A 24,920-nucleotide genomic window follows, 5' to 3' on the forward strand; every position below is an offset into this window, starting at 1 on the left:
GCTCCAGTTACACTGAGCCACTCACTGCCCTGCACCTCCCGCCAGGCAACTCTCTGCCAAGTTTATTCAAACATTTAGCCTTTTCACTCTGGATACATGAGGAGGACTGACCATGTACTGTACTTCTTTTAACTTCTATAGAGCAATCTCTTTGTATTTATACAATTATGACTTAACAGTAGTAAGAGAAGGTTCAGAGGACACAAGGTAACACACCTACATAAACGACCTACTGGGTACAAAGATTGTAAATCAACATAGGCCTAGAAAAGGTGGTCAGATGCTGAATTTTGACTAAATACCTCCGATGGCACATAATGAGTAAGTTTCAATTTTTATATTTTACTTTCTGAATTCCAGGGGTGGTTTTGATGAGCGGACAAAGTTTTAAAAGAGTTATGGTCTTTGGGATCCTCACTTCTCTTTTTCTTCTTCCCTCCACCTTCCCTACATATTTACATCAGCAGATGTGTCCTTTGAGGGGTCAAATGGTGAGACGACAGCAGTTTAGGAACTGTTTGCCCATTACACTGGGTACTCAGAAACTGTTCTATTCAAGCTAAACCACAAGACCTAGGGACTTAGGAAGAAATTAGATAGTAAGTGTGATAGGACTAGTAGCATTGATCCTTTGTGGGAAGGAGGATAGAGGGAGGCACGTAGTGTGCCGCAGTGAACTTCTAGAGGGAAAGGTTATGTCTTATTTATCTGTGTCCCCTATGGTGCCTTCCCAGGACAGTGGCTGGCACACGATGGACCCTCATTCAGCTATTCAACAAATATTTACTAAGCAGTAGAGGATTTGTTTTTCCAGGTTTAGAGTTTTAAGCTTGTTAATAGCAGCTGAATTCTTTCTGCGTTTTGTCATCTGCACTTTTGGACTCCAAGTTGGACTTCGTATTTCATAGTTTTTAAAAATCACTCCCTTTCCCTTCCCTAGCCCATTCCAGTGTTCTATATACAGTAAGACTTTCAGCAAATATTTAGAAGAGACAACTTCCAATAGGCAACACGGTGGGGTAGTCGATCATTCCCTAACCTATCTTTGAGGCTGGAGAATTTTCTCGGGGGCTAGTGCCCTAGCATCTTCCCAGAAAGTCCTGCCAACCTGATGGCTCTTGTTGTCACCTTTGGTTTCCTTCCTATGGTGGCCACACTTGTCACCAAAGCCCTTCAGTTTCTCCACCTAACAAGGTTAAAACCCTCCCTTCCTCCCCTCCTTCCTTACTCCATTTCTTCTTTCCTCCCTCCCTTCCTTCCTTATACATATATTTTGAAACTTGTGCCCTGTGCCAGGCAGTGTGCCAAGCTCTGACGGTACATAAATAGACAACTTTAGGTGCTCAAAGTCACACTCAGGGAGCTCAGTTTAGTAAGAAATGGATGCATGCACAGATCATTGCAATCAGTGCAAGGAAGGCTCCCAGAGTTGAATGCACAGAGGCTTAAACCTACCTATCAATAAAAGGAAAGGGAAGCAGGAAGTGGCAAGCAGCAGGATCGGGGATGTCTTCCCAGGAAAGATGACCCAAGGCTTTAAAAAGGACAGACATAACCTAGTTGAAGAAAGATGGAAAGGACATTCCAGGCAAAAGGAAACAACGCATATGCAAAGGCAAAGGGTGAGAGGAAAATGATGAAACCAGGACAGGATTTTCTGTGACTTATCTATTCCATCTCATTGCTTTATATTCTACCCATTTACCTCATATCAAGTGGAATGATGCAACCCCAGGCATTTCAGGAAATTTACATAACCAATCATTTAATCTCTTAAAGAGAAAGGAATTGATAATGCAGGCTTTCCACGAGATTAAGCACGTTCTTGGGTGAAAACAGAATTGGGTGCTTATAGGAAACCAGGTGGAAAGCTGATGAAAATCAGGCAGTGGATGGAAAATGCAATACATTTGATTTTCTATTCTCTTTCCCTGGGAATTTGAGAAGTTGGAATCCTTTGCCATGAGGGTAAATAAATCTATGAGCCCTCTTAGCCTAAAGATGAAATAGACTGAAGGAAAAAAACAGGGTAATTCTAAGAATTTCATGTGAGGCCAAGGTCCATTTTGAAACCCTTTTGGACTAAACTTTTGCAGGTCCAACACATCTTCAAGATATTTAGTGGGATCCTCCCAGTCCTACAGTACCAGCTTGCATTGTGAAGGAAAATGAAGGACAGAATAAAGCCCTTCTCCCAGTCTGGTTTATTTCTGTACACAGAACCTCTGAAAACAGGAGGCCAAGGCTGACCTCTTTAGTCAAGAGTCAGCTCAACTTTAAAATTATAATTGCATGTGAAAGCTAAAATGGGAAAGAGAAAAAATCAGTTCTCAGGACCGAAATGCTAAAAACCCTTGGGTCACATTCCAGTTAGGGTCCTGGCTGTGCACACAGAGCTCCCACTGGGGGAAGGTGGGCAAGAGACCAGCCAAGACCAATTCAAACTATAGGGTGTTGGGGATCATGGCATTTATTCTAGAGGTGTCCAGTTTACAGATAAAGAAATGTACTATAGTGATTATGCTATATAATCTTTTTAAAAATAGGAGCTTATGGTCAGATCTCATTATTGAGAAAGGTGCCAAAGAATCTACCCACTCCAAGTGAACTATTTGCAGTAAAGAAATCAGAGGTGGCTGGGTGCGGTGGCTTACGCCTGTAATCCCAGCACTTCGGGAGGCTGAGGCGGGAGGATCACCTGAGGTCAGGAGTTCAAGACCAGCCTGGCCAACATGGTGAAACCCTGTCTCCACAAAAATACAAATATTAGTCAGGCATGATGGCAGGTGCCTGTAATCCCAGCTACTTAGGAGGCTGAGGAAGGAGAATCACTTGAACCAGGGAGGCAGAGGTTGCAGTGAGCCAAGATCAAGTCATTGCACTCCAGCCTGGGTGACAGAGCAAGACTCCATCTCAAAAAAATAAAATAAAATAAAATAGAAAAAAAAATAGAAATCAGAGGGATATAGTCTGTATTAGTTTCCTTGGGCTGCTGTAACAAATTACCACAAACTGGGTGGCCAAAGGCAACAGGAATTTATTTATTATTTATTTGGGACAGAGTCTTGCTGCGATGCCCAGGCTGAAGTGCAATGGCATGATCTTGGCTCATTGCAACCTCTGCCTCCCAGGTTCAAGCGATTCTCCTGTCTCAGCCTCCCAAGTAGCTGGGACTACAGGCGCACGTCACACCTGACTAGTTTTTGTATTTTTAGTAGAGACGGGGTTTTACCATATTGGCCAGGCTGGTCTCAAACTCCTGACCTCATGTGATCTGCCTGCCTTGACCTCCCAAAGTGCTGGGATTACAGGTGTGAGCCACTGTGCCTCGCTCATAGGAATTTATTCTTACACAGTTCTGGAGGTTAGAAAGCAAATATTAAGGTTGTGTTCTTCTGGAGGATCCAAGGAAGAATCTTCACTGCCTCTCTCCTGGCTGGTGGTTGCTAGCAATCCTTGGTGTTTCTTGCTTGGCCTGTAGCTGCATAACTCCAGTCTCTGTGTCGGCCTTCCCATGGCATTCTCCTCTCTGTGTCTGTGTCCAAATTTCCCAGTTTTTATAAGGATACTAGATATTAGATTAGAACCCACCTTAATCTAGTAAGTATGAACTCATTTTTAACTTGATTTAATCTGCAAAGACCCTATTTCCTAATAAGGTCACGTTCACAAGTGTCTGGGGTTAAGATTAGAGGGACATCATGCAACCCACAGGAGTATAAAACAAAAACAAAAGAAAACCCTGTATAAAATAAAAATACAACCAAAACCCTGAGTTGGGCATGGGAAGACCTGCTGACCAACCTTCTCCAACCCCTTTGGGTTGCCCTCGCCCTCTCTACGTCTTGGCTTCTCCACTCTAAAGGAAGGTTGTCAGACCTGCCCCACTGACTTCAGAAATGCCAGGAGAATAAAATGAAATCATGTAACTGAAAGTATTTTCTATTCAGAAAATGTTTCTTTAAGTGCAAGGAATTAAGCATTCATTCCGGATTGTGTTGACTTTCCTTAACTTCGTAATTACTTAATGAATAGGTAATGGAAAGAGAAACACAGCCCAACTGGGAAAACAATTTAAATTACATACCTGCCTTCATTTAGGGTTTGAGATAAATGTCCAGTAGCAATCTGCAGATAAGAAGGGTAGTATTGCAGATCCTTGTTCAATGGGTTTTTTACTCGCACCAAAACAGGGTGGTATTCAAGTGAAGCTAAAGGGTGGCAAGCAATTTAAAAGCAAACCAAGAGGCCTGATGTTCACATCTGGGACATCAGCAGATGGTGATGGCTCTCCTTCCCTCTGTCTGTGTGGTCTATAATATTACTGACTCCCATAACAATATCCTGATAGTAGCTTTGAATTTGCTTTGTCTGATGACTTTTCTGGATACGGGGACACAGACCATCCAATTTATACAATTAGCTAAAGAAGCCACTTTCCTGATTGACAAATGTGACATACGCCCATGTCTATTACACAAACAGAACCACTGTGTAGCCAGAAAAAAAAAAAATCTAAAGAAAAAAAAAGCCCCCTTTCCTTTCCTTTTTTTAAGAGGCCAAAAGTTCTAGCAATGATGGGAAAACTCTTTTTGAGGCCATCAGATTAAGTCAGTGGGGCTTGGAAGGCAAAGATAGCCACATGCATTGAAAATGCCAAAAAAAAAGAGGTGTCTTTGGGATAACAACTTGAGAACTATAGTTATATCCAAAGCATCATGTGACCTACTTGAGTGTTACTGATGACCATATTAGTAATCAATTCTGTTGACCTTAGACTGTGGGGGTTTGCTGACCCAGGAGAAATCCCACAGGGGAAAAAGAGCCCCAGCAAAAAAGAAAGAGGCCCTCAGAAAGGAGTTCCCAATCTGCCCTGCAAACTGAATCCTCCATTTCTCACTGCTGGGTGTATATGCTTCCTAGTGGCTGTCATATACTTTCAGAAATATGCAAAGTCACACACAACCTAACAAACAAAACTTTATTTTCCTTTAATACAAAAATTAAATAGCAAGGGGTTTCCTTTGTACAGTGATAAATTAGAAATTTACAGTACAGACATCAATGCAGACATACTTTTGTACATCCTTAAAAGCAGGGTCCATTTCCTTTGAAATTTAGCAATTCATTCAGGGCATGTGTAGCAGGAAGTTTGCCTGGTACCTCTTTGTCAAACATCTGAAAGTCCCCCAGATTGGCTTCAAGGTTCCTGGAGCTGTGGGGTGGCATGAGGACCCAAGAAAGGCCACAGAGCATCCAGCCCGACTGCTGCACAGAGCAGGGGGAGTCACATTTTATCTTTTTTCAGATTACACCTAATATTTAATCCACCTTTCTTACAAAGAGCTCAAGGGGCCATCATTTTTTGACCTTTTCAAGCCTCACAACATCCCTGTGAGGTAGACAAAATTCAGAAACACCTCCATGCCTCACTGGGAGAGATCTAGAAAGCAGCTTACCCCTCCCAAAGCCCACAGCCAAGTCAGGGCCCCAGCCTATTAGTACAATTTGAAAATTTTCACAACCTTGGAGAGAAGATGGACCCAACCTTTGTGGGGCAGAGTGGCTCTTGCCCCTCTTTTCAGAAGCCTTCGAGGATGACAGTGGTCATGTACTGAATATTGTAGGAGAGCAAGGAGGTATAAAAGCTTTGAGGACATGGCTCATATAGGACCCCAGAAAGGTCCTCTACAAATTGCCTGGGGAAATTCTGGGAATTGGCTGATGCAAAGAAGATGATGAAAAAGGTATATCAGAAACAGAAACATGCTACTATCAGGGCAACTGAGCTTGCCAAGGGGAAGAGGCATGTCGGGGGATCTGTAAGTCATTTGTCTCCTGGTACTGTCAAGTGCGTAATCACTGCACAAGTGCATGGCAAGAGACAGCAACAGAAAGCTCTATGTAGGCTAGAGTGAAATGAAATCTATTATGTAGGGCTCTAGTATCTGATCCTTGGTAGGAGCAAAATGCTAAGGAGTTTCCAAGATCTATGATCTAACCCTGGAGGAAAAGTGATAACCCAGGTCATTTGCCAGACATAATACAAACCCAGAAGGGAACTCTAAACTCAAACAAAATAAAGGAACCAATAGGATTTTCAGAGTCCAGTGACTCGACATGATTGACTGGAATAGCAACTCTCTCCAGTGTCCTCCATCACAGAACAAAATACAAGATGTAAACTGATTTTAAGAGGTTCCTTCCAGGCCGGGTGTGGTGGCTCACACCTGTAATCCCAGCACTTTGGGAGGCTGAGGCGGGCAGATTACGAGGTCAGGAGCTCGAGACCAGCCTGGCCAACACAGTGAAACCCCATCTCTACTAAAAATACAGAAAGTAGCTGGGCGTGGTGGCACGCACCTGTAGTCCCAGCTCCTCGGGAGGCTGTGGCAGGAGAATCGCTTGAACCCAGGAGGCAGAGGTTGCAGTGAGCCAAGATCACGCCATTGCACCCCAGCCTGGGTGACAGAGCAAGATGGTGTCTCAAACAAACAAACAAACAACAAAAAAAGGTTCCTTCCAAAGTCTGTGCTCAGTGGCTCCCTTCCCTAACTGCAGCTGTGGTCACCTCACCAGAAATCAAATATTGCACCCACCTGGTGAAATCCCTGAGTCTGTTCCTCTAGGGCTGAGACTGTTGAGCTCATCTTTGTGTCCTCAGGTCCCAGCTTGGTTCTCAATACAATAAGCATTTAATTCGGTGACCATGAGGATGAGGGAAGCCAGAGAGTATAGAGCTAAAAGGTGCTGAATAGAATCTCAATTCAGTATCTAGACACACAAGCTTCCCAGAACCTGAGTTTGGAGAGTGCAGGTGAGAAAGTGACCTGGGAGAGGAAAATCAGAGAGCATCTCTGAAATTAAAAAAATGTCACCCCTTCTCCAGTTTCAGGCCCAAGTAAGTTGCCAGTTCAGAAACAGTCTCAGAGATCAGGAAATGGGTCTCCATAAAGGAAAGAGGATATGAATCAACCAAGTAGCTCAAGCAGATGGTTCTGGCCAGCACCAGTCTACCCCCATGTTCCCTTGCCCTGAGGTTTGGCCTATGTGAAGCAGGAGAAAGGAATCTACCAGAAAGGAGGTTGGAAAGAGGTGCCATTGCACCATGTTTAATCTCTGGAGGCCAAGGGATTTCTGAGGAAGCTACAATCATACCCATTTACTGTAGGTTTCAGAGAAAGAAAAACAACCTCACCTTTTCTCTAGCAAGATGCTGTCCTCAAATATACCTATACAAGTCACATGGAATACCCCAAGCCCTGAATTGCCGGCAAAGCCAAAGCAGATGTGTGGGCCCATGTCCTTGTGGCCTACTCTCATAGTCTTCCTAAGGGATTTCTCCAGAGACTGTCATGAAGCAGAGCTGATGCTTTCTGTTAAAACCACCTGTAACTGACTTGGAAGGAATCCTGGGAAAGGGATGAAAGATGTGTTAAAAGTAGAGAGACCCAGGCTGGGTGTGGTGGCTCACACAGGAAGAGATTTATGGAATAGAGACAGTGAAACAGATGGGAATTCCAGAGGTCCCTGCTCCTTTCCCAGAGGAACAGTAAAGTTCAGCAGACCTGGGTGCGTCCCCACCCTAGATCAGTTAGAAGAACAGAGATTATCTATTTCAGGGCTTTACTACAGTTGGCACTCAATAAATAAAATGATAACTGATTTTTTTTAACAAATACCGATTTAAGAAGTGATGGAGTTGATTGAAGGTCACTAGTAACTGACCCCTCAGCCACAAAGTTCTTTTCCTGAAACCGTAAACCCTCTCCATTGTCTGGAATGTGAAAGGAGAGGCCTATAACCCTGTAGCATTGTTAAGGCTACTAATCCAAATGGCCACTTCTCATCAAATACACTTTGCCCTGAAAAGGCAAGAGATTTGTGGAAAAGGCATGTCAAAACCCAAAACATTGTCAAAACGCTAGCTCCAGAACTCAAAACTCAGAAATCAGGTGCCCAGATTCACCCAAGTGCTCTTTTATTGTTATTTAGTCATTGACAAGTATCAATCACGTACTCCATACCTGGCTTTCTGCTAGATGCTGCCTTGGTGACACAATCACTGACACATTATGAAGAAAACTGCATTGCAAACCTCTATACTCTAACAGCAAGACCAGTCCCCTACCGCCTGGTCTTCCTTCCCCTGTCTGGGCCAGAGTCCCTGCCAAACTCCCAAGACACCAGAGCAGAGCGTGAGTAAGGGCAGGCTCTGCCCCTGGGTGCATGCTCCAGGGCCCTGGACAGTTATGGGAACTGTCTACAAGCAGCACAGGGAGTTCACATTTTACATTTCATAGGCAATGGAGTATCAGATGCAGTTAAAATGGTTCTTCTGGGGATCAATTCTCATGCTCCTGGAGCCTGACCTAGAGTCTAGCCAAGGTACTCAGATTGGGCAAAGCAGCAGGGGCCAACTGTGCCCACTTAGCTTCAGTCTCAAAAGCCAAGACTTTGCCTTCCAAAACATACAATGGACCTTACATGCATCTTGATGTCAGAGAGCTCAAGAACCACACAAAAACAAAAAGGAAAGAAGAAAGGGAAATGTCAAACTATGGGCATAAGGCTCAAACCAAATTTTTAAAAAAGAGGAAATGCTTACTTCCAGAATTTGACCACCTATTTGGAATTTTGAGTCCCTGGAAATGTTTTTCCACAAAGTGTGATTGAAAAAAAGAAACAAAAACAAAAACAAAAACAAACCAGAAAAAAAAGAGCTTCCCTTCCTTTTTTTTTTAAGGCATGAATTAATAAATAAATGAGTCATTGCAAAGCAGTTGCTGAAGCAGACAGGTATGAGTTACAAGGAGAGCAACCTGTGACATAGTCAACAATTTGTCCCCAAGATCTCATGATTAGAAGGCCTAAGGCAAGGTAAGAGAAAGGCCAGTTACAGTTTTAAGAGAAGTGCAATTTTCGAGAGGCTGCTGGGGGTACCCCCTTGTGAAGAACGTATAGCATAAATTTTAAAAGCTTTGGATACCTCTGCTAAAGGCAATTAAGACCTGGGCTATTAGAGTTTGCAGTCCATTTCATATGGTCTACACTTTATTCCCTACTAACCAATCAAGCTTCTGGCTGGCATTCTGGAGATTCATTAAGCACCATATAAATACTCCAGGCCACACTGCCTCCAATGAAATCTTACAAGGAGCCTTTGCCAATTACTAGGAAACAATTATGCACCAAGTAGTTGGATTAGCTGTCCTCAGTTCCCTTTATAAAACTGAAAAAGTCTCCATTGTCCTAAGTAGACCAGATTCTGATAACATTCTTATGCTTTAAAAAATAAAAAAATTTTTATAGGCACTATCATTCTGAGAATGCAAGTTGAAGTTGACCATAGTTTTAAAGTCAGTTGAGTATACTATGTCATGGTCCAAGAATGTGCTTTTAATTGTAATTGACACACACACATTACACAGCTAATCTGTGCGAATGCAAAGTTGCCAAGAAACTTAACATTTCAGCTCTTCCAGAATGGTGTCTGCATAGATGCAATCACACAAGTAAAATATATTAAGTCCCCACTGCTCAATGCAATAGGTCTCTGGGGTCCGTCAGGTAAGTCAACTTAGTAAATCTCATTTTCCTCTGAATTAAGTGATTGTCAGAAAGTGAATCACCCTTCCTTTTCCCCTCTTTAAGCATGCTGCAGTGCAAAAATTCCTATAAAAATACCTTTTTTGAGTCATTAACATAAAATGAAGAAAACAGCAGCAGCCAAGAAGAGAGATGTTGAAATTTGAGAGGAAAAGAGAGAAGAAAAATCCACTGGATACCTTATGTGTGTGAGTACAGTACTTTTGTTTGTTCAAATAACTCTGTTTTATGACAAAGGCACTGAAAGATTCTAACACCACTTCTTGGGAGTGCAGTCCACAAAGTTCTAAACAGCAGACAGCGCACCACAGAAGATGTTTATGTTAGATCAGCCAAACTATAAAACTCTTGTAACACTTCTCTGAACCCAGCCTTTCCAGTGTTTATAGATTGCTTTGCTATCTGAAAGACCCAGTTAGTATTTAAAATTGTAAAGGGTTAAAAAAGTTAATATTTCTCCCTGCTAGTTACCAACTCACAGCTCAAATCCCACCCTGCAGGGGAAAACACTATCGCCCTGGACTTCCTGGAATCTAGGCAGGACCTCCACGCTCCAAGCTGCAACCTGCTAAAGTGATCAACGTTTTGATTTTTCACAGCTTTGAAAGCCTCTAACTGGCTTTTCCATTTTGGATCATTCCAAAGTCTGCAGCAAAATCATTGGTTTTCTGATGCTGGGGTCGGGGTGGGAGGCAGTGGGTTGACGGGGGTCACTTAATTGGTGCTAGTTTGTTCAAACTGAGATTCACTGCATAAAACTTTTAGTAGAATTTCCTCCAAAATGCTGGCATTCCCCCCTTCAAAATGAAGCAAGCGTGGAGGCTGACTAGCCTTATACCACAGTCTCATTGCCTTTCCCAGGCTTCACCCAACCATTTCCTCTCTTCTCTCTCTTTACCTTTCCAGAATTCACCAATCTGTTGGAACACTTCTGCCACGTGTGAAGAGTTTTGGCAGACCAAATCCACATGCCTGAAGTGATGCCCACCAACAAAGACATAAAAATTTTCAACATTTCAACAGCCATGTTGGAATCATCCGCAGAATACCGAAAGAGTGCCCAGTTGGAGATTTCATAAAAATAACAGGCAATTACACACGTTGCAGGAACTGTGTACAGTACTGAGAACACCCCAATCTTGACCATCAGTCTTTCTAACTTGTCTGTCTTTGTCCCATCCTTTTGAAGATTTGACCGAATTTTGAACAAGGCCACCAAACCTGCAGCAATGAACAAAGTTCCAATCACCAAATAAGTAAAGAGGGGAGCCACCACGAACCCGGTGAGGGCATCGAGATTTTGGTTTCCAACATAGCACAGGCCAGTGAGTTCATCTGCATCCACCAGTCTCATAATCAAGATGACAATGGTTTTCACTGCGGGGATGGCCCAGGCTGCAATGTGGAAATATGAGCTGTGCATTTCAATGGCTTCATGACCCCATTTGAGTCCTGCTGCCAAAAACCAAGTGAGTGTCAGAATAACCCACCAAATGGAGCTGGCCATTCCAAAAAAGTACATCAGCAAGAAAATTATTGCACATCCTGTGTTCTTAAGTCCTTCTTGGATGAGAACAGGTTCTGCTGCCTCTTCAAAATCACAGGATATCCTTTCCCGGCCTACAGTCAGCCTGACAATATAAGCAATGCTATAAATATTATAGCACATACTGAGAAATATGATGGGGCGCTCAGGGTAGGAAAACCTAGAAGAATCGATCAGGAAGGTCAGTACTGTGAAGGCAGTGGAGATGAAGCACAGGCTGGCCCACACAGCCATCCAGATATCAGTGAACTCCTTGGCTGATCGGCTGTATAAGCCAGCATCATAGCCACACTTGAGCACACAGTTCAGGCTCCTTTTCACCCAGATGTACTGATCAGAATTGGTTCCCACAGAGTGACATTCTTCCCCAGGCTGGATGGGGGTTTTGTGAGGTAAGGGCACCTCTTCATCACCTGGCCCTTCCATGCACATGTGGTTGTGGTCGTTCTGTGGTGGGAATTTGCTGCAGTTCAGACTCTCTGGCCAGGCAAATCCAAATTCCTTCAGGACGGGTTCACAGCGTCTCTTGACTGAAAGACACATGCCGCCGCATGGGCCAATGGGGATGTTGATCTTCTCTGTGCACATTGGCACATAAACAGAACAAAGGAAGAACTGGAAAAGTAACAAAATGAACACACACAAAAAAACAATGACTTGGAAGTTTGACCAAATGCTCCCACAAAGCTGAGTTGAATGCTTCCAGGCAATGTAGGTATCTACTTTTAAACCAACCTATCGGGAGTCTGTTTACTCTGACCTCAAAGAAGGGTGCCTGATAATCCATCACTTACACGCTTTTCTTATTTTGGCTTTAGTAATCCTTTCCAGAAGAATGTACATAAATAAATAAATAAAATAAATAGGGTCTGAAGAATTGCATAAGCCCTCTTTGCACAACACTTGAAATAAATCTTAAAAAACTGGCTTTCAATCTCCTTCCATTTTAGAAACTATTTGAAAAAGCTAAAGAAACTAATATGACTCATTTAAGTGGTTTATTTTTATCCCCGTTTCTTTATCATTTTAAAAATAAAAGTTAAAAAAAATGTAGATCCTGTTAGTATTCTCTTCTCCCTAATTTATCCCTTAAAAATTTCTTTAAACTAGTCCCATACTGAAACAAAAATGGCCCAATTGAGACAGTTAGACTCAAGGATGGGATGCAGATTGAGGTCTCTGGTCACTAGGGATTTGTTTGGCCAGGTTTCCTCAATGAATAATAATGAAGCACAATAGGAAAATGTAAATGTTAAGTTGCTGAAACTGCAATACCAGCAGGGGAGAGTCCAGTTGCTGTCCTCAATTCCTCCAGCATTGATAAACAGTCTGCTTGGCTCCTTACAGATGTTGTCTATGAAGTCTAGAGTTACCAGTAACTATTTTCCAGCATGTAAAGGGATCCAGTCTTGTCCTTCAAAACAGCTTGGCCGCTTTCCCCAGGATACATGTAATTAAAAATATATATCCCTGCAAAAGCTGTTTCTCCAACAAATTGCCACTGATGTCAGGATATGTGCTGTTTCCAAACTGAGAGCTGGAGGATCATTTCTTAAGCTTTTATAACCTAGTTCTAAAGTTCTGGAACTTCCAAAGGGATATTTTAGCAGTAACAGGTCTAATCCCCACCATCTTTCCAAAACCACAAACCAAGTTTTAAAATGATCTATGTAGAAACATGCACCTAGTAAGTAAGCTGTATGTCTGTTTATTATCTCTCAGAAGTTACAGCCAGAACCACAGATTTCTTTTCTTTTTGATATGGAGTTTCGCTCCTATGGCCCAGGCTGGAGTGCAATGGTGCAATCCCCGCTCACTGCAACCTCCGCCTCCTGGGTTCAAACGATTCTCCTGCCTCAGCCTCCTGAGTAGCTGGGATTACAGGCGCACGCCACCACGCCCGGCTAATTTTTGTACTTTTAGTAGAGACAGGATTTCACCATGTTGGTCAGGCTGATCTTGAACTCCTGACCTCGTGATCCACCCGCCTCGGGCTCCCAAAGTGCTGGGATTACAGGCGTGAGCCACCGCGCCCGGCCAGAAACCAGATTTCTGAAGCCTGGACAACTAACGTCTACTTTTTCCCACAACTTCTCTCTTTTCTAAATTTCTAAAAATCACCCAGCCTCACCAACCCAAACATAACCAATGTTAACACTTTAAAAATTTTCCTTTCAGTCTTTCATTATCCCAATGAATTTTTTATTTTGCAGGATTATAATCACCCTGTATATGCAAATTCTTATTACTGTGGAATAAACATTTTCTCTATCATTAGATATGCTTTACATTTTTTAATGACTGCAAAAAAATTTCTTCCAATATACCAACCACCTTCCTGCAGCTTCTTCTCACCCTCCAAGCATTAAACGTGCCTTCAACTCTGAGGATAAGTAAGAACTCAAGCCAACCCAACCGCTCCTTCATGCATGACCTCTAAAACCCTGCGGGACGTCGTGAGAAGGGGCTATTCAGCAGAAAAAGGTGCAGCAGTGTTTCATTTAATAACACCCCAAAAATAGTGGGGAGAAGGAAGTTCGGTGAAGGATGGTCTCATCTCTCCCTCCAAGTCTTAGCTGCAGCTGGCTCCCTCCCACTCGCCCACCGAGCAGTGGCGGCCAGTATCCTTGGCAGAGATAACCCTCAGCTCCACTGGGGTTAGGGGTCTGGGCCAGACATGGGTGGGCAAGGGAGAAAAACGGAAGGGCGGGGTGTAAGAGTGGGTTCTTTCCCAGGCCAGATGACTTACACAACGTTTTGGCTTCCAGTCCCTGAGAAAGTGGGGGTGGGGATGGAAATCACTCTTCCAGGAGAGCTGTCTCGTTCGGGCTAGGATGATCAACTTGGCATGGGCTCTGCAAAGTTAGTTTGGAGCGTCCCTCCCCAAGGGGTCTCGCCAGGGGTGGGGGTGGGGGTGGGGGCGCCCACCTGCAGCTGGCTGGAGCAACCGTACTGGATGAGCGGTGTGAAAGTTGTCAGCTGCAGCTCGGCGTCCGTCTGCAGCTCGTGCCCAACCAGGTTGGGCATCTTGGTCACGTTGTAGCCGAGGTTCTGGCACATGGAGATGCGGATGGGGTCGCAGCGCCGCTCCTCCTCGTCCCCGAAGCCCCGCGCCGGCCCCAGGAGCAGCAGCAACTGCAGGAGCAACCCCAGACTGAGACCGACGCCCCCGGGCGCCCCCGGGACGCTCGGCCCTGCGCCCCGCCAGGCCATGGCCAGCATCGGGGGCAGCAGCGGCAGCGGCGGGGGCTGCTCTGGCAGACACCCCCAGTTTGCACGGGGGCGCCGGCTGCCCGCGCTGCTCCCAGCCCCCGGGACGGGAGTGTGATAAGGCGACGAGGGGGCAGCGGCCGGCTCTCCAGCAGCTGCGCGCGACTGTGTGGGATTTTAGACGTCCCGGGCCGAGGCCGAGGGACAGGCTGCGAGGGTCATGGCTGCAGGCGGCGAGCCCACAAGCCGGCGCCGGCCGCGTCCGCTCGGCGTCTCCGCGAGGCCAGCCAGCAGCCAGCGCTGCGCACCTCTCACCGCCGGAGCCCTGCGCGGCGCTGGAGGCTCCCGGCGCGGCGGCGGGGCGGGACGGACAGCGGGTCTCTCCAATGGCCGGGCGCGGTGGGCAGCTAGGGGCGAGGCGGCGGGGCGGGGCCGCTCTCCCGCTGGAGGGGTCAGGCACCCGCCCTCCGGCCCCCTCCTCCGGCCGCCCCTCCCTTCCTCCCTCCTCTAGCGCCCCGCCCCGCCCGCCTCCCGGCTCTCGCTTTCCTCCCACCCGGATCTAGGCGCGCAGGGGCCAAGCAGGGACGCAGCCCAGTGGCTCCAGCCGCGCCGTCCTGTCCCCTTCTCCTGCAGGTGAGAAGTGCGCCCTGTTCCATCTGCCCCCTTTCCTTCCTGTCTCCTTTCAGCTGTAACCTAGGCCGGTGGCCACCTCCCCGTCAGGCAGAGAAACGTACACAAAGAACTGAGGATTTGGATTTACACCGATTATGGCTTTCAGTCCCGGCTGTGTGACCTTGAGCAAATTGCTCAACCTCTCGGCGTCAGTCTCCTGTGTAAAGTCACTTGGGAGGATTAGAGATAAAGTGTTGAAGGCTTAGCATGGTGCCTGGTACTGCGCGAGTCCACAGCTATTTTCACTCCGGACTAGCGGCGATCCGGGCCCGGCCTCTCCCCGCCCCCGGCCTCTCCCCGCCCCCAGACTCGCCCGACCTGCGCAGGGAGCCGCCCACCTCCAGCCGCCAGCGGGGAGGCGCCCCAGAGCTGCGGAGCTGCAGACTCGCCGACTGTCTCGCGCTCTGATTTCCTCACCGTATGAAATGAAATTCCACAGGGGGATTCGAAAGGAAATGAGACCGGGACTCTCCGTGCTTCTCGGCCCGCCGCCCTTCCTGTCTCGGGGACACGGTTTCTAAATAAGGTTGGGAGGGTGAGAGGGCGGGAGGGGAGAGGCTTGACCTGTGCGCTGGGGACGAGGAAGGCGCACAACCACCGTGACTCCTCTCTCCTGGCCTCCCGGGCACCCCCTCCCCACCAGCCTGCACCCCTTTTTTTGTTTGCTTCTGCTTCGGTTCCTAGGGATCTGGGGATCATGCGACCCAGGTTTGAACCCAACTTTCCTGTCTCAGTACCAGCCCCCTGCGGCTTTGTGCTGGTCCACCCTCTCTCTGCTTTCCAGTCGGCCAGTAAACTCCCAGCAGGTGGATTCCTCCACCGTTTACTTGTTGCTTGACTGTGTTGAAGCTATGGTGCCTCTCTGAGCCTCAAAGTGGCCGGCTGTAAAGTAGGGAAGTTCATATTCACCTCACACAGTTGTTCTAAGAGTTCAGTGAGATAATACCTGTAAATCATTTAGCAGTGTCTGACACATAATAAATGCTGAAGAACTTGGTGATTGGTGTGTGTGTGTGTGTGTGTGTGTGTGTGTGTGTGTGTGTGTTTCCAAAACAGCTAGGGGAGATCAATTATGGGACAGCCTCCTGCTTTCCAGCCTGGTGCCAAAGACAGCTCCAGCAGCCCCGGACTGAGGATCTGGGTAAAAGGCTTTTCACCCTCTTCCTGAGATCTTTTTGTCCAACACTTGCCACTGTTTTCTTGGCACTGTTTTATGTATGTTTTTATCCTCCCATTTCAGCCAATACAGTGGCATATGGCAGAGGCTAGGTGCAAGTTGGAAGAATGTCTGTGCCACTCATGTGACACTCATATTCTGTCTTGTATTTTTAGTCTTCTTATATTGGCAACGAGACTTGACTGAGGGCAAAAATGGAATCAACTTTTTTTTGGTATTTGGCTCTGTGCCTAGAACTGTGTTGGACACGGAGAAGCTGCATTGTCTCCAGTCTTCATCATAAACTCCCAATGAAGGAGGTTCCGTTAGCTCCTTATAGAGATTAGGAAACTGAGGCTAGAACCAAAGTAATAGAAAATGACAAGACCAACCAAACCAGGGCCCAGAAGAGGCTCTTCAAAGATGGAAGGCAGAGCTATTTTCCCAGAAAAAATTCCCACCTGGCAATCAATGTACTCAGCAATAGGATTGAATCTCTGTGTGCCTGTGCTGAGTAATGCATGAAACCCTTGGCCTACAGAGATGAATAAACGATCAAATGTAGAGCTCAAATGATCTATTAATCATTTGGGTTACAGAGGTGAATACATAATCAGATGAATAGATCAAATGAATAGATAATCCTCATCCTTTAGGATCTCACAGGAGGAGACAAAGGATTAACAAACACCAATAACTTAGTTTGCTAAGTGCGCAGATAGAGAATTAATGGGTGAATTGAAGGTAGAAGTGGCTGAGTCTGGAGGGCTACTCAAAGGGGGATGACCTGCAAGACTCGTAGCTACTCAACAAAGTGTAGTTAGTATGCAATTGGCCCTTCTTCTAGGGAAGAGTGGTGGTGGTGGGGTGTGCTTTGTGCTGAAGATATGCTTACATGGCTTATTAAACAGTGAACTCCCTGAGGTCAAGGAGGAGGACCTGTCCCTCATACAGGGCCTGGCACACAAGGAACATCATTTGTGCTGGGTGAAGGAATACTGTTTTCAAATCAATAACAAACCACTCATATAGAACTCTTTACTTTCAGACACTGTGTTACATGCCTTACGTCCTTAATTTTATTTATTTCTCACAACTTGCAGAAACTGATGCTCTGAGAGGCCAAGCAGTTTGCCCAAGATTACACAGTAAGTCGTGGAGAAGAACTCATGCATGTCTGCCTGGCCCTAAATTCTGTGTGCATGGTACTACTCTTGCAGAGGAAATTGCTTCACGCCCAGCCTAATCCATAGTTAAAGATGACCATTTTGTGATCTGGACCTCTTATTCCTAGACCTGGCATCCTGCCTCAGCTTGCTTGAAGCAATTGTCTCCTTTGAGAACACATGAAGAAGCCCCTTCCCTATCAGAAGCCTTTTCTGTCAACAGCTTTTCTTTCTAGTCGTGGAACTCATCACCGGTATTTTCCAAAAAAGAAAGCTAGGGGAATCACATTTCAGTCTGAATGTGTAAAGACAACAAAGACCATAACTTAGAGCTAAATCTGAATGGCCTGGAGCCCCTCAGCCTCCCTCTCCTGGAGTGGTTTACACAGTCCACAATCTGCCCCTGGTGACAGGCATGGCATGTTTGTCTTTGTTACAGAAAACACTTCCCAAGGGAGTCCCAGGCAGAGGGATATCCACCCTGTGACATGCACAGCATTTCTGAGAGGAAAAGATAGGGAAACCTGAATAAAGTGCAAGCCATGGGCCCCTGCTAACTCTGGCTTAAGTGCCTGGGCAGTTTCCTTGGTCCAGCCTCTGAGCAGTAAAGATTCAACTACTTTGGAGCTGCAACAAACATGACTTCAACAGTCTGTTGGGCAGTTGGAGGGCTCTCCATTTGTATCTAATAGGAGGCTGGGTTCTTATTAACTCTGGTGATGTGTTAATTTTTCAACCTGACGTTTTCTGCTCTAATAGATTCTTGTAATGCTTACTAAATTAAAGGCTGCATTGGAAGAGTAACGTTTAGGTTAAAATGCATCACCTAAGGGGGTGGAAGCTATAAACATCCTTTCCCTCCTACGGGAAAATCTCTCATTTGCAGCTCTTTGCTAACCCAATTAAGTGCTGAAGTAGTTACCCTAGAGCCTGCTTTTTATTTCCTATAAAACAATCCAACTAATCCATATTCAGTAGCTTCCAAGAAAAGTCTTATTCCAACCACTCATGAAGAAACCAGCTTCTTTGAATCTAGATAGAACATTTAGAACTCACAAAGAGCTGTCTTGATGGAAAATGCAAGAAAGTGGCTCATTATTATCCTGCCTGGTTTTTGAGGGAAATAATTCACTGGGACTAAAACCCCATAAGTATTGGGAATTTACTGTGGAACAACAGAAGCAAAGGAAGATGTCATGCCACATTCCATCCGTTTGTAAATAGGGTGTTACATCTCCCCCTGCACCCAAACTAGTTATAGAACAAAAGTGCGCCTACTGAGTAAGGTGGAAGGGAACACTGATCTTACTTCGAGCTGAGGAATCAAAGTTCGCAAGAGATTAAGTAACACCTATTAAGTGGCAGAGCCAAACTCCCTTCTTAGTCCATTGCACCACTAGCTAGCAGAGAATTGTCATCCCAGAGCTCTTGCATGTCAAGGAATAGAAGCTCAAAATTTTTCCTCCTACCTGTAAATTTAGCAAGCATTAAATGGTACATCAGACATCCTTATTTATTGGTGGTGATGAGTTAATGCAAAGATGAACAACCAAAAACCTCCATGGAAGGCAAAAAATAATGCAAACACACTTTTACCTCCATAGCCTCATTTCATTTCAGTGAAATTGATCAGTCAAGCTATTAACAAATGTTTAGTGATGGGTTATTGTGGACATGTTACTGAGCTGGGTACTAGGGAGTATGCAGACATGTTAAAGGTGGTTTCTGCCTTCAAGGAGCTTACAGTCACATTGGGGGAGATTAAGACATGAGACCAAGGGCAAAACAAGTTTTTTATGTTAATCATAAAAAACATTTTGGTTGAGCTCTCTTATTTCCAGTCTCCCCTTGTTGTTGTACATAAGATTCTGTATTATAAAGTTATTGGGTTGTTTTGTTTTTGTCTCTTTCACTCTCCTCTGAAGTCAGAGGCTGTGTCTTTTTCACTACTGTGCTCTTAAACAACATAGAACAATATTACCTGAGCCATAGAAGGTACTTAGTAGTTATTTGTTTAATACATAAATGAATGGTTCTGGCTGTAAGTGATCTGATTATTCAGAAAAAGAAAGCCTGCATTATGAGCCAGGTATAGGCAACCGCCAAAACACTACCTAAGTGGTTCCAGAATGATGGTTAAGTCAAGATTATAAACCACTCCTCCAAGTCAGGCATGGTTCACACTTTCAGCTTTCTTCTCAAGTCAGTTGTTTTGCCAATTATTTATCTTCCTTTTTATTTGACTGTGTCCATTCTTAAATCTTTTACAGTAGACAAATATCTTTTTTTTTCTTTGAGATAGGGTCTCACTCTGTCGACCATGCTGGAGTGCAGTGGTGTGATCATGGCTCACAACCTCTGCTTTTAGGGCTCAAGCGAGCCTCCAGCCTCAGCCTCCTGAGTAGCTGGGACCACAGGTGTGAGCCAACATGCTGTGCTAATTTTTATATTTTTTTGTAGAGACAAGTATCGCCATATTGCCCAGGCTGGTCTTAAAACCTTGAGCTCAAAGTGATCCACCCACCTTGGCTTCCCAAGTGCTGGGATTATAGGCATGAGCCACTGCGTCTGGCCTAAAAAAAAATACCTTGACAGAAATTGTTTTTCAATTCAGAAGCAAATGTGTTTCTCTATTTCATGAATCAGCCTAAGACTTTTTTTTTTTTTTCTTCCTCTGAGACAGAGTCTTGCTCTGTCACCCAGGCTGGAGTGCAGTGGTGCAATCTTGGCTCACTGCAACCTCTGCCTCCCAGGTTCACACCATTCTCCTGCCTCAGCCTCCCAAGTAGCTGGGACTACAGGCACCCACCACCATGCCTGGCTACTTTGTTATATTTTTAGTGGAGACGGGGTTTCACTGTGTTAGCCAGGATGGAGCCTAAGACATTTTTTAAATCACTGTTTACTACTATAGTTAGTCGACCACTCATCTCATTATTGCCAGCTGAAGCCATTAGGAATCATATATGCCATGAGACAGTTGGTAAAAGCCGGGGTCTGAAGCCAAGGCATTTTAAGTCAAGGGATTACGTGTAATTGGTAAGTTTGTAGAAAAATTAGAATGTAAGCTTAGCTTTGAAGGATGGGTAATTTTCCAAGAGACTTTGGGAAGCATGGAAAGGAAGGCACTTTTAATAATATTCTCATAGACAGCACTCTTATTAATTAATGGAGATGAGAAATGAATATGAATGAAATTGATGCTAAATAATGACCAAAGGGTGAACTAGCTACCACATATTTTGTATAAGCATGAACTAGATGAGATAAAGTCCCAGATGGCGGTTTTAAAACATGGCCTCAAATTCTTTCATGCTTCTCCTGTTACAGCACGGAATTTATGTTCTCTCGCCTTGAATCAGGGAGGGTTTGTAACTTCTTCACCCGACAGAGTATGCTGTTAAGTGCTACTACATGACTTCCAAAGCTACATCATGAAGGTCATGCAATTTCTACTTTGTTTGCTGGAAAACTCACTTTGGAACTCTGAGCGGCCTTGTAAATTGTTCAGCTACTCTAAGACTGCAAGGAGAGGCTACATGCAGGTTCTTCATTAGTCCCAGATGAGCCTGTCCTTCAGCCATCCCAAGCCAGGTGCCCAAAATGTGAGGAAAGAAGCCATCTTGAAAGTGGATTCTCTGGCTCCCGCTATTCCTAACCTCTACTGTTGGAGTCATCCCAACATCCTTGCTGTGCCTTTTCCAAATTCGTAACACATAAAATCCGTGATGGTCATTGTTTTATTCCTGTAGGTTTAGATTGGTTTGTTGTTTAGCAACAAATAACCAGGACAGAATTAAATAACAAGATATCAAAGGAGAGAGTGACTCAGCTAGGAGAAGAATGATTACCACCCAAAGATGAATAAAGGGACTTTGTAGTCTTTCTCAGGGAGAAGGATAGCATATTTTTAGTTGCATGAGGGACAATTGTGTATTGTGAAGGGAAAGCATTATTTTGCTCTTTATTTGGAAGTTAAGTGTGGTTAAAAGAAGTTTGTATGCATCCCAGGCTGACAAGGAGTAGACTCTACTACTTTCATATTATGTTAATCTAGCTAAGCTGAAACGAACTTTCCCAGAATCTCCTTCCTACATGGTTCTAGATTAGAGTAAACTACAAGAAAAATTAACGCAAGATTGAGGAGGTAGATGTGAAGCAGCATTTTTATGCTCTGAAAGTCAGTGCTGGGTACCAGGCACCATGGTGGCTCATGTGCATTGTTACTGATCTGCTGGCTCACCTATTGGCATGGGGTAGCACCCGGGCCTGCAGTTCTTCCACCTCCTGATGATCTTCTCCTTTATTTTTTCGGAGTCCTGGGCCAGGTGCTTGAGTAGTTGTGTTGCTAAGGACTCCACCTTCTGCAGGTCACCTGCATTATCAAGCTTAGAGGTGGTTAAAGACAGACATGGGATCTAGTTTGTCCCTGTGGGTTCCACTTTACCCCTGATTTCCCAAACTTCACACCTAGCTTTCCTTTTTTTAAAGGACTAGTGCTGCAGTAAACATACATGTGCAGGTATCTTTATGGTAGAATGATTTATAATCCTTTGGGTATATATCCAGTAATGGGATTGCTGGGTCAAATGGTATTTCTAGTTCTAGATCCTTGAGGAATCGCCACACTGTCTTCCACAATGGCTGAACTAATTTACACTCCAACCAACAGTGTAAAAGTGTTCCTATTTTTCCACATTGTCTCCAGCATCTGTTGTTTCCTGACTTTTTAATGATCCCCATTCTAACTGGTGTGAGATGGTGTCTAATTGTGGTTTTGATTTGCATTTCTCTGATGACCACTGATGATGAGTATTTTTTCATATGTCTGTTGACTGCATAAATGTCTTCTTTTGAGAAGTGTCTGTTCATATCCTTTGCCCACTTTTTGATGGGGTTGTTTGTTTTTTCTTGTAAATTTGTTTAAGTTCTTTGTAGATTCTGGATATTAGCCCTTTGTCAGATGGATAGATTGTGAAAATTTTCTCCTATTCTGTAGGTTGCCTGTTCACTCTGATGATAGTTTCTTTTGCTGTGCAGAAGCTCTGTAGTTTAATTAGATCCCATTGTGTATTTTGGCTTTTGTTGCCATTACTTTTGGTGTTTTAGTCATGAAGTCTTTGCCCATGCCTATATCCTAAATGGTATTGCCTAGGTTTTCTTCTAGGGATTTTATGGTTTTAGGTCTTAACATTTAAGTCTTTAATCCATCTTGAGTTAATTTTTGTATACGGTGTAAGGAAGGTATCCAGTTTCAGCTTTCTGCATATGGCTAGCCAGTTTTCCCAGCACCATTTATTAAATAGGGAATGCTTTCCCCATTGCTTTTTTTTGTCAGGTTTGTCAAAGACCAGATGGTTGTAGATGTGTGGTGCCATTTCTAAGGGCTCTGTTCTGTTCCATTTGTCTATATGTGTGTTTTGGTACCAGTACCATGCTGTGTTGGTTACTGTAGCCTTGTAGTATAGTTTGAAGTTAGGTAGCGTGATGCCTCCAGCTTAGTTCTTTTTGCTTAGGATTGTCTTGGTTATGTGGGCTCTTTTTTGGTTCCATATGAAATTTAAAGTAGTTTTTTCCAATTCTATGAAGAATGTCAGTGGTAGCTTGATGGTGATGGCATTGAATCTACAAATTACCTTGGGCAGTATGGCCATTTTCACGATATTGATTCTTCCTATCCATGAGCATGGAATATTCTTCCATTTGTTTGTGTCCTTTTTTATTTCGTTGAGCAGTGGTTTTAGTAGTTCTCCCTGAAGAGGTCCTTCATATCCCTTGTAAGTTGGATTCCTAGGTATTTTTTTCTCTTCGTAGTAATTGTGTATGGGAGTTCACTCATGATTTGGCTCTCTGTTTGTCTGTTCTTGGTGTATAGGAATGCTTGTGATTTTTGCACATTGATTTTGTATCCTGAGACTTTGCCGAAGTTGCTTGTCAGCTTAAGGAGATTTTGGGCTGAGACAGTGGGGTTTTCTAAATATACAATCATGTCATCTGCAAACAGAGACAATTTGACTTCCTGTTTTCCTAAATGAATATCCTGTATTTCTTTCTCTTGCCTGATTGCCCTGACCAGAAGTTCCAATACCATGTTGAATAGGAGTGGTGAGAGAAGGCATCCTTGTCTTGTGCCGGTTTTCAAAGGGAATGCTTCTAGTTTTTGCCCATTCAGTATGATATTGGCTGTGGGTTTGTCATAAATAGCTCTTATTATTTTGAGATACATTCCATCAACACTTAGTTTATTGAGGGCTTTTAGCATGAAAGGCTGTTGAATTTCGTCAAAGGCCTTTTCTGCATCTATTGAGATAATCATGTGGTTTTTGTCACTGGTTCTGTTTATGTGATGGATTACATTTATTGATTTGCATATGTTGAACCAGCCTTGCATCCCAGGGATGAAGCCCACTTGATCGTGGTGGATAAGCTTTTTGATGTGCTGCTGGATTCGGTTTGCCAGTATTTTATTGAGGGTTTTCACAACAATGTTCATCAGGGATATCGGTCTAAAATTTTCTTTTTTTGTTGTGTCTCTGCCAGGCTTTGGTATCAGGATGATGCTGGCCACATAAAATGAGTTAGGGAGGATTCCCTCTTTTTCTATTGATTGGAATAGTTTCAGAAGGAATGGTACTAGCTCCTCTTTGTACCTCTGGTAGAATTCAGCTGTGTATCTGTCTGTTCCTGGACTTTTTTTGGTTGGTAGGCTATTAATTATTGCTTCAATTTCAGAACCTGTTACTGGTCTATTCAGAGATTCAACTTCTTCCTGGTTTAGTCTTGGGAGGGTGTGTGTTTCCAGGAATTTATCCATTTCTTCTAGATTTTCTAGTTTATTTGCATAGAGGTGTTGATAGTATTCTCTAATGGTAGTTTGTATTTCTGTGAGATCAGTGGTGATATCCCCTTTATCATTTTTTATTGCGTCTATTTGATTCTGCTCTCTTTTCTTCTTTATTAGGCTAGCTAGTGGTCTATTTTGTTGATCTTTTCAAAAAACCAGCTCCTGGATTCATTGATTTTTTTGAAGGGTTTTTTGTGTCTCTATCTCCTTCAGTTCTGCTCTGATCTTAGTTATTTCTTGCCTTCTGCTAGCTTTTGAATTTGTTTGCTCTTGCTTCTCTTGTTCTTTAAATTGTGATGTTAGGGTGTTGATTTTAGATCTTTCCTGCTTTCTCTTGTAAACAGTTAGTGCTATAAATTTCCCTCTACACACTGCTTTAAATGTGTCCCAGAGATTCTGGTACATTGTGTCTTTGTTATCATTGGTTTCAAAGAACATCTTTATTTCTGCCTTCATTTCGTTATTTACCCAGTAGTTATTCAGGAGCAGGTTGTTCAGTTTCCATGTAGTCGTGCGGTTTTGAGTGAGTTTCTTAATCCTGAGTTCTAATTTGATTGCACTGTGGTCTGAGAGACAGTTTGTTGTGATTTCTGTTCTTTTACATTCGCTGAAGAGTGTTTTACTTCCAATTATATAGTCAATTTTGGAATAAGTGTGATGTGGTGCTGAGAAGAATGTATATTCTGTTGATTTGGGGTGAAGAGTTCTGTAGATGTC

General features: G+C 44.0%; 2 protein-coding genes and 1 long non-coding RNA gene across 6 annotated transcripts in view; 2 read left to right on the forward strand and 1 right to left on the reverse strand.

Moving 5' to 3' along the window:
* The window catches only part of LOC134762105 (uncharacterized), a 43,979-nt gene extending 30,547 nt beyond the window's left edge, over positions 1-13,432 (forward strand). For all 3 annotated transcript variants that reach the window (XR_010141746.1, XR_010141747.1, XR_010141745.1), the window contains 2 exons: positions 9,655-9,797; positions 10,516-13,432. This is a non-coding gene — a long non-coding RNA (uncharacterized LOC134762105). The remainder of the gene's footprint in view (positions 1-9,654; positions 9,798-10,515) is intronic.
* On the reverse strand, positions 4,968-14,723 carry FZD4 (frizzled class receptor 4). Its single transcript, XM_002822332.5, has 2 exons — positions 14,084-14,723; positions 4,968-11,770 (listed from the first exon to the last, which is right to left on the reverse strand). Exons 1-2 carry the CDS (start codon positions 14,375-14,377, stop codon positions 10,442-10,444), a joined length of 1,623 nt encoding a protein of 540 aa, XP_002822378.1. The 5' UTR covers positions 14,378-14,723; the 3' UTR covers positions 4,968-10,441.
* Positions 14,724-14,887: 164 nt separating this feature from the next.
* The window catches only part of TMEM135 (transmembrane protein 135), a 354,542-nt gene continuing 344,509 nt past the window's right edge, over positions 14,888-24,920 (forward strand). Inside the window, exons 1-2 of one of the 2 annotated variants that reach the window (XM_054524881.2) lie at positions 14,888-14,998; positions 17,297-17,341. The gene's annotated coding sequence lies outside the window, so the exon portion shown is untranslated. Of the gene's footprint in view, positions 15,564-17,296; positions 17,342-24,920 lie in introns of both variants that reach the window. The other variant, XM_054524880.2, reaches the window with a different exon arrangement.

Source organism: Pongo abelii, chromosome 9 (genome assembly GCF_028885655.2).
Source record: "Pongo abelii isolate AG06213 chromosome 9, NHGRI_mPonAbe1-v2.0_pri, whole genome shotgun sequence".
Taxonomy (NCBI): Eukaryota; Metazoa; Chordata; class Mammalia; order Primates; family Hominidae; genus Pongo; species Pongo abelii.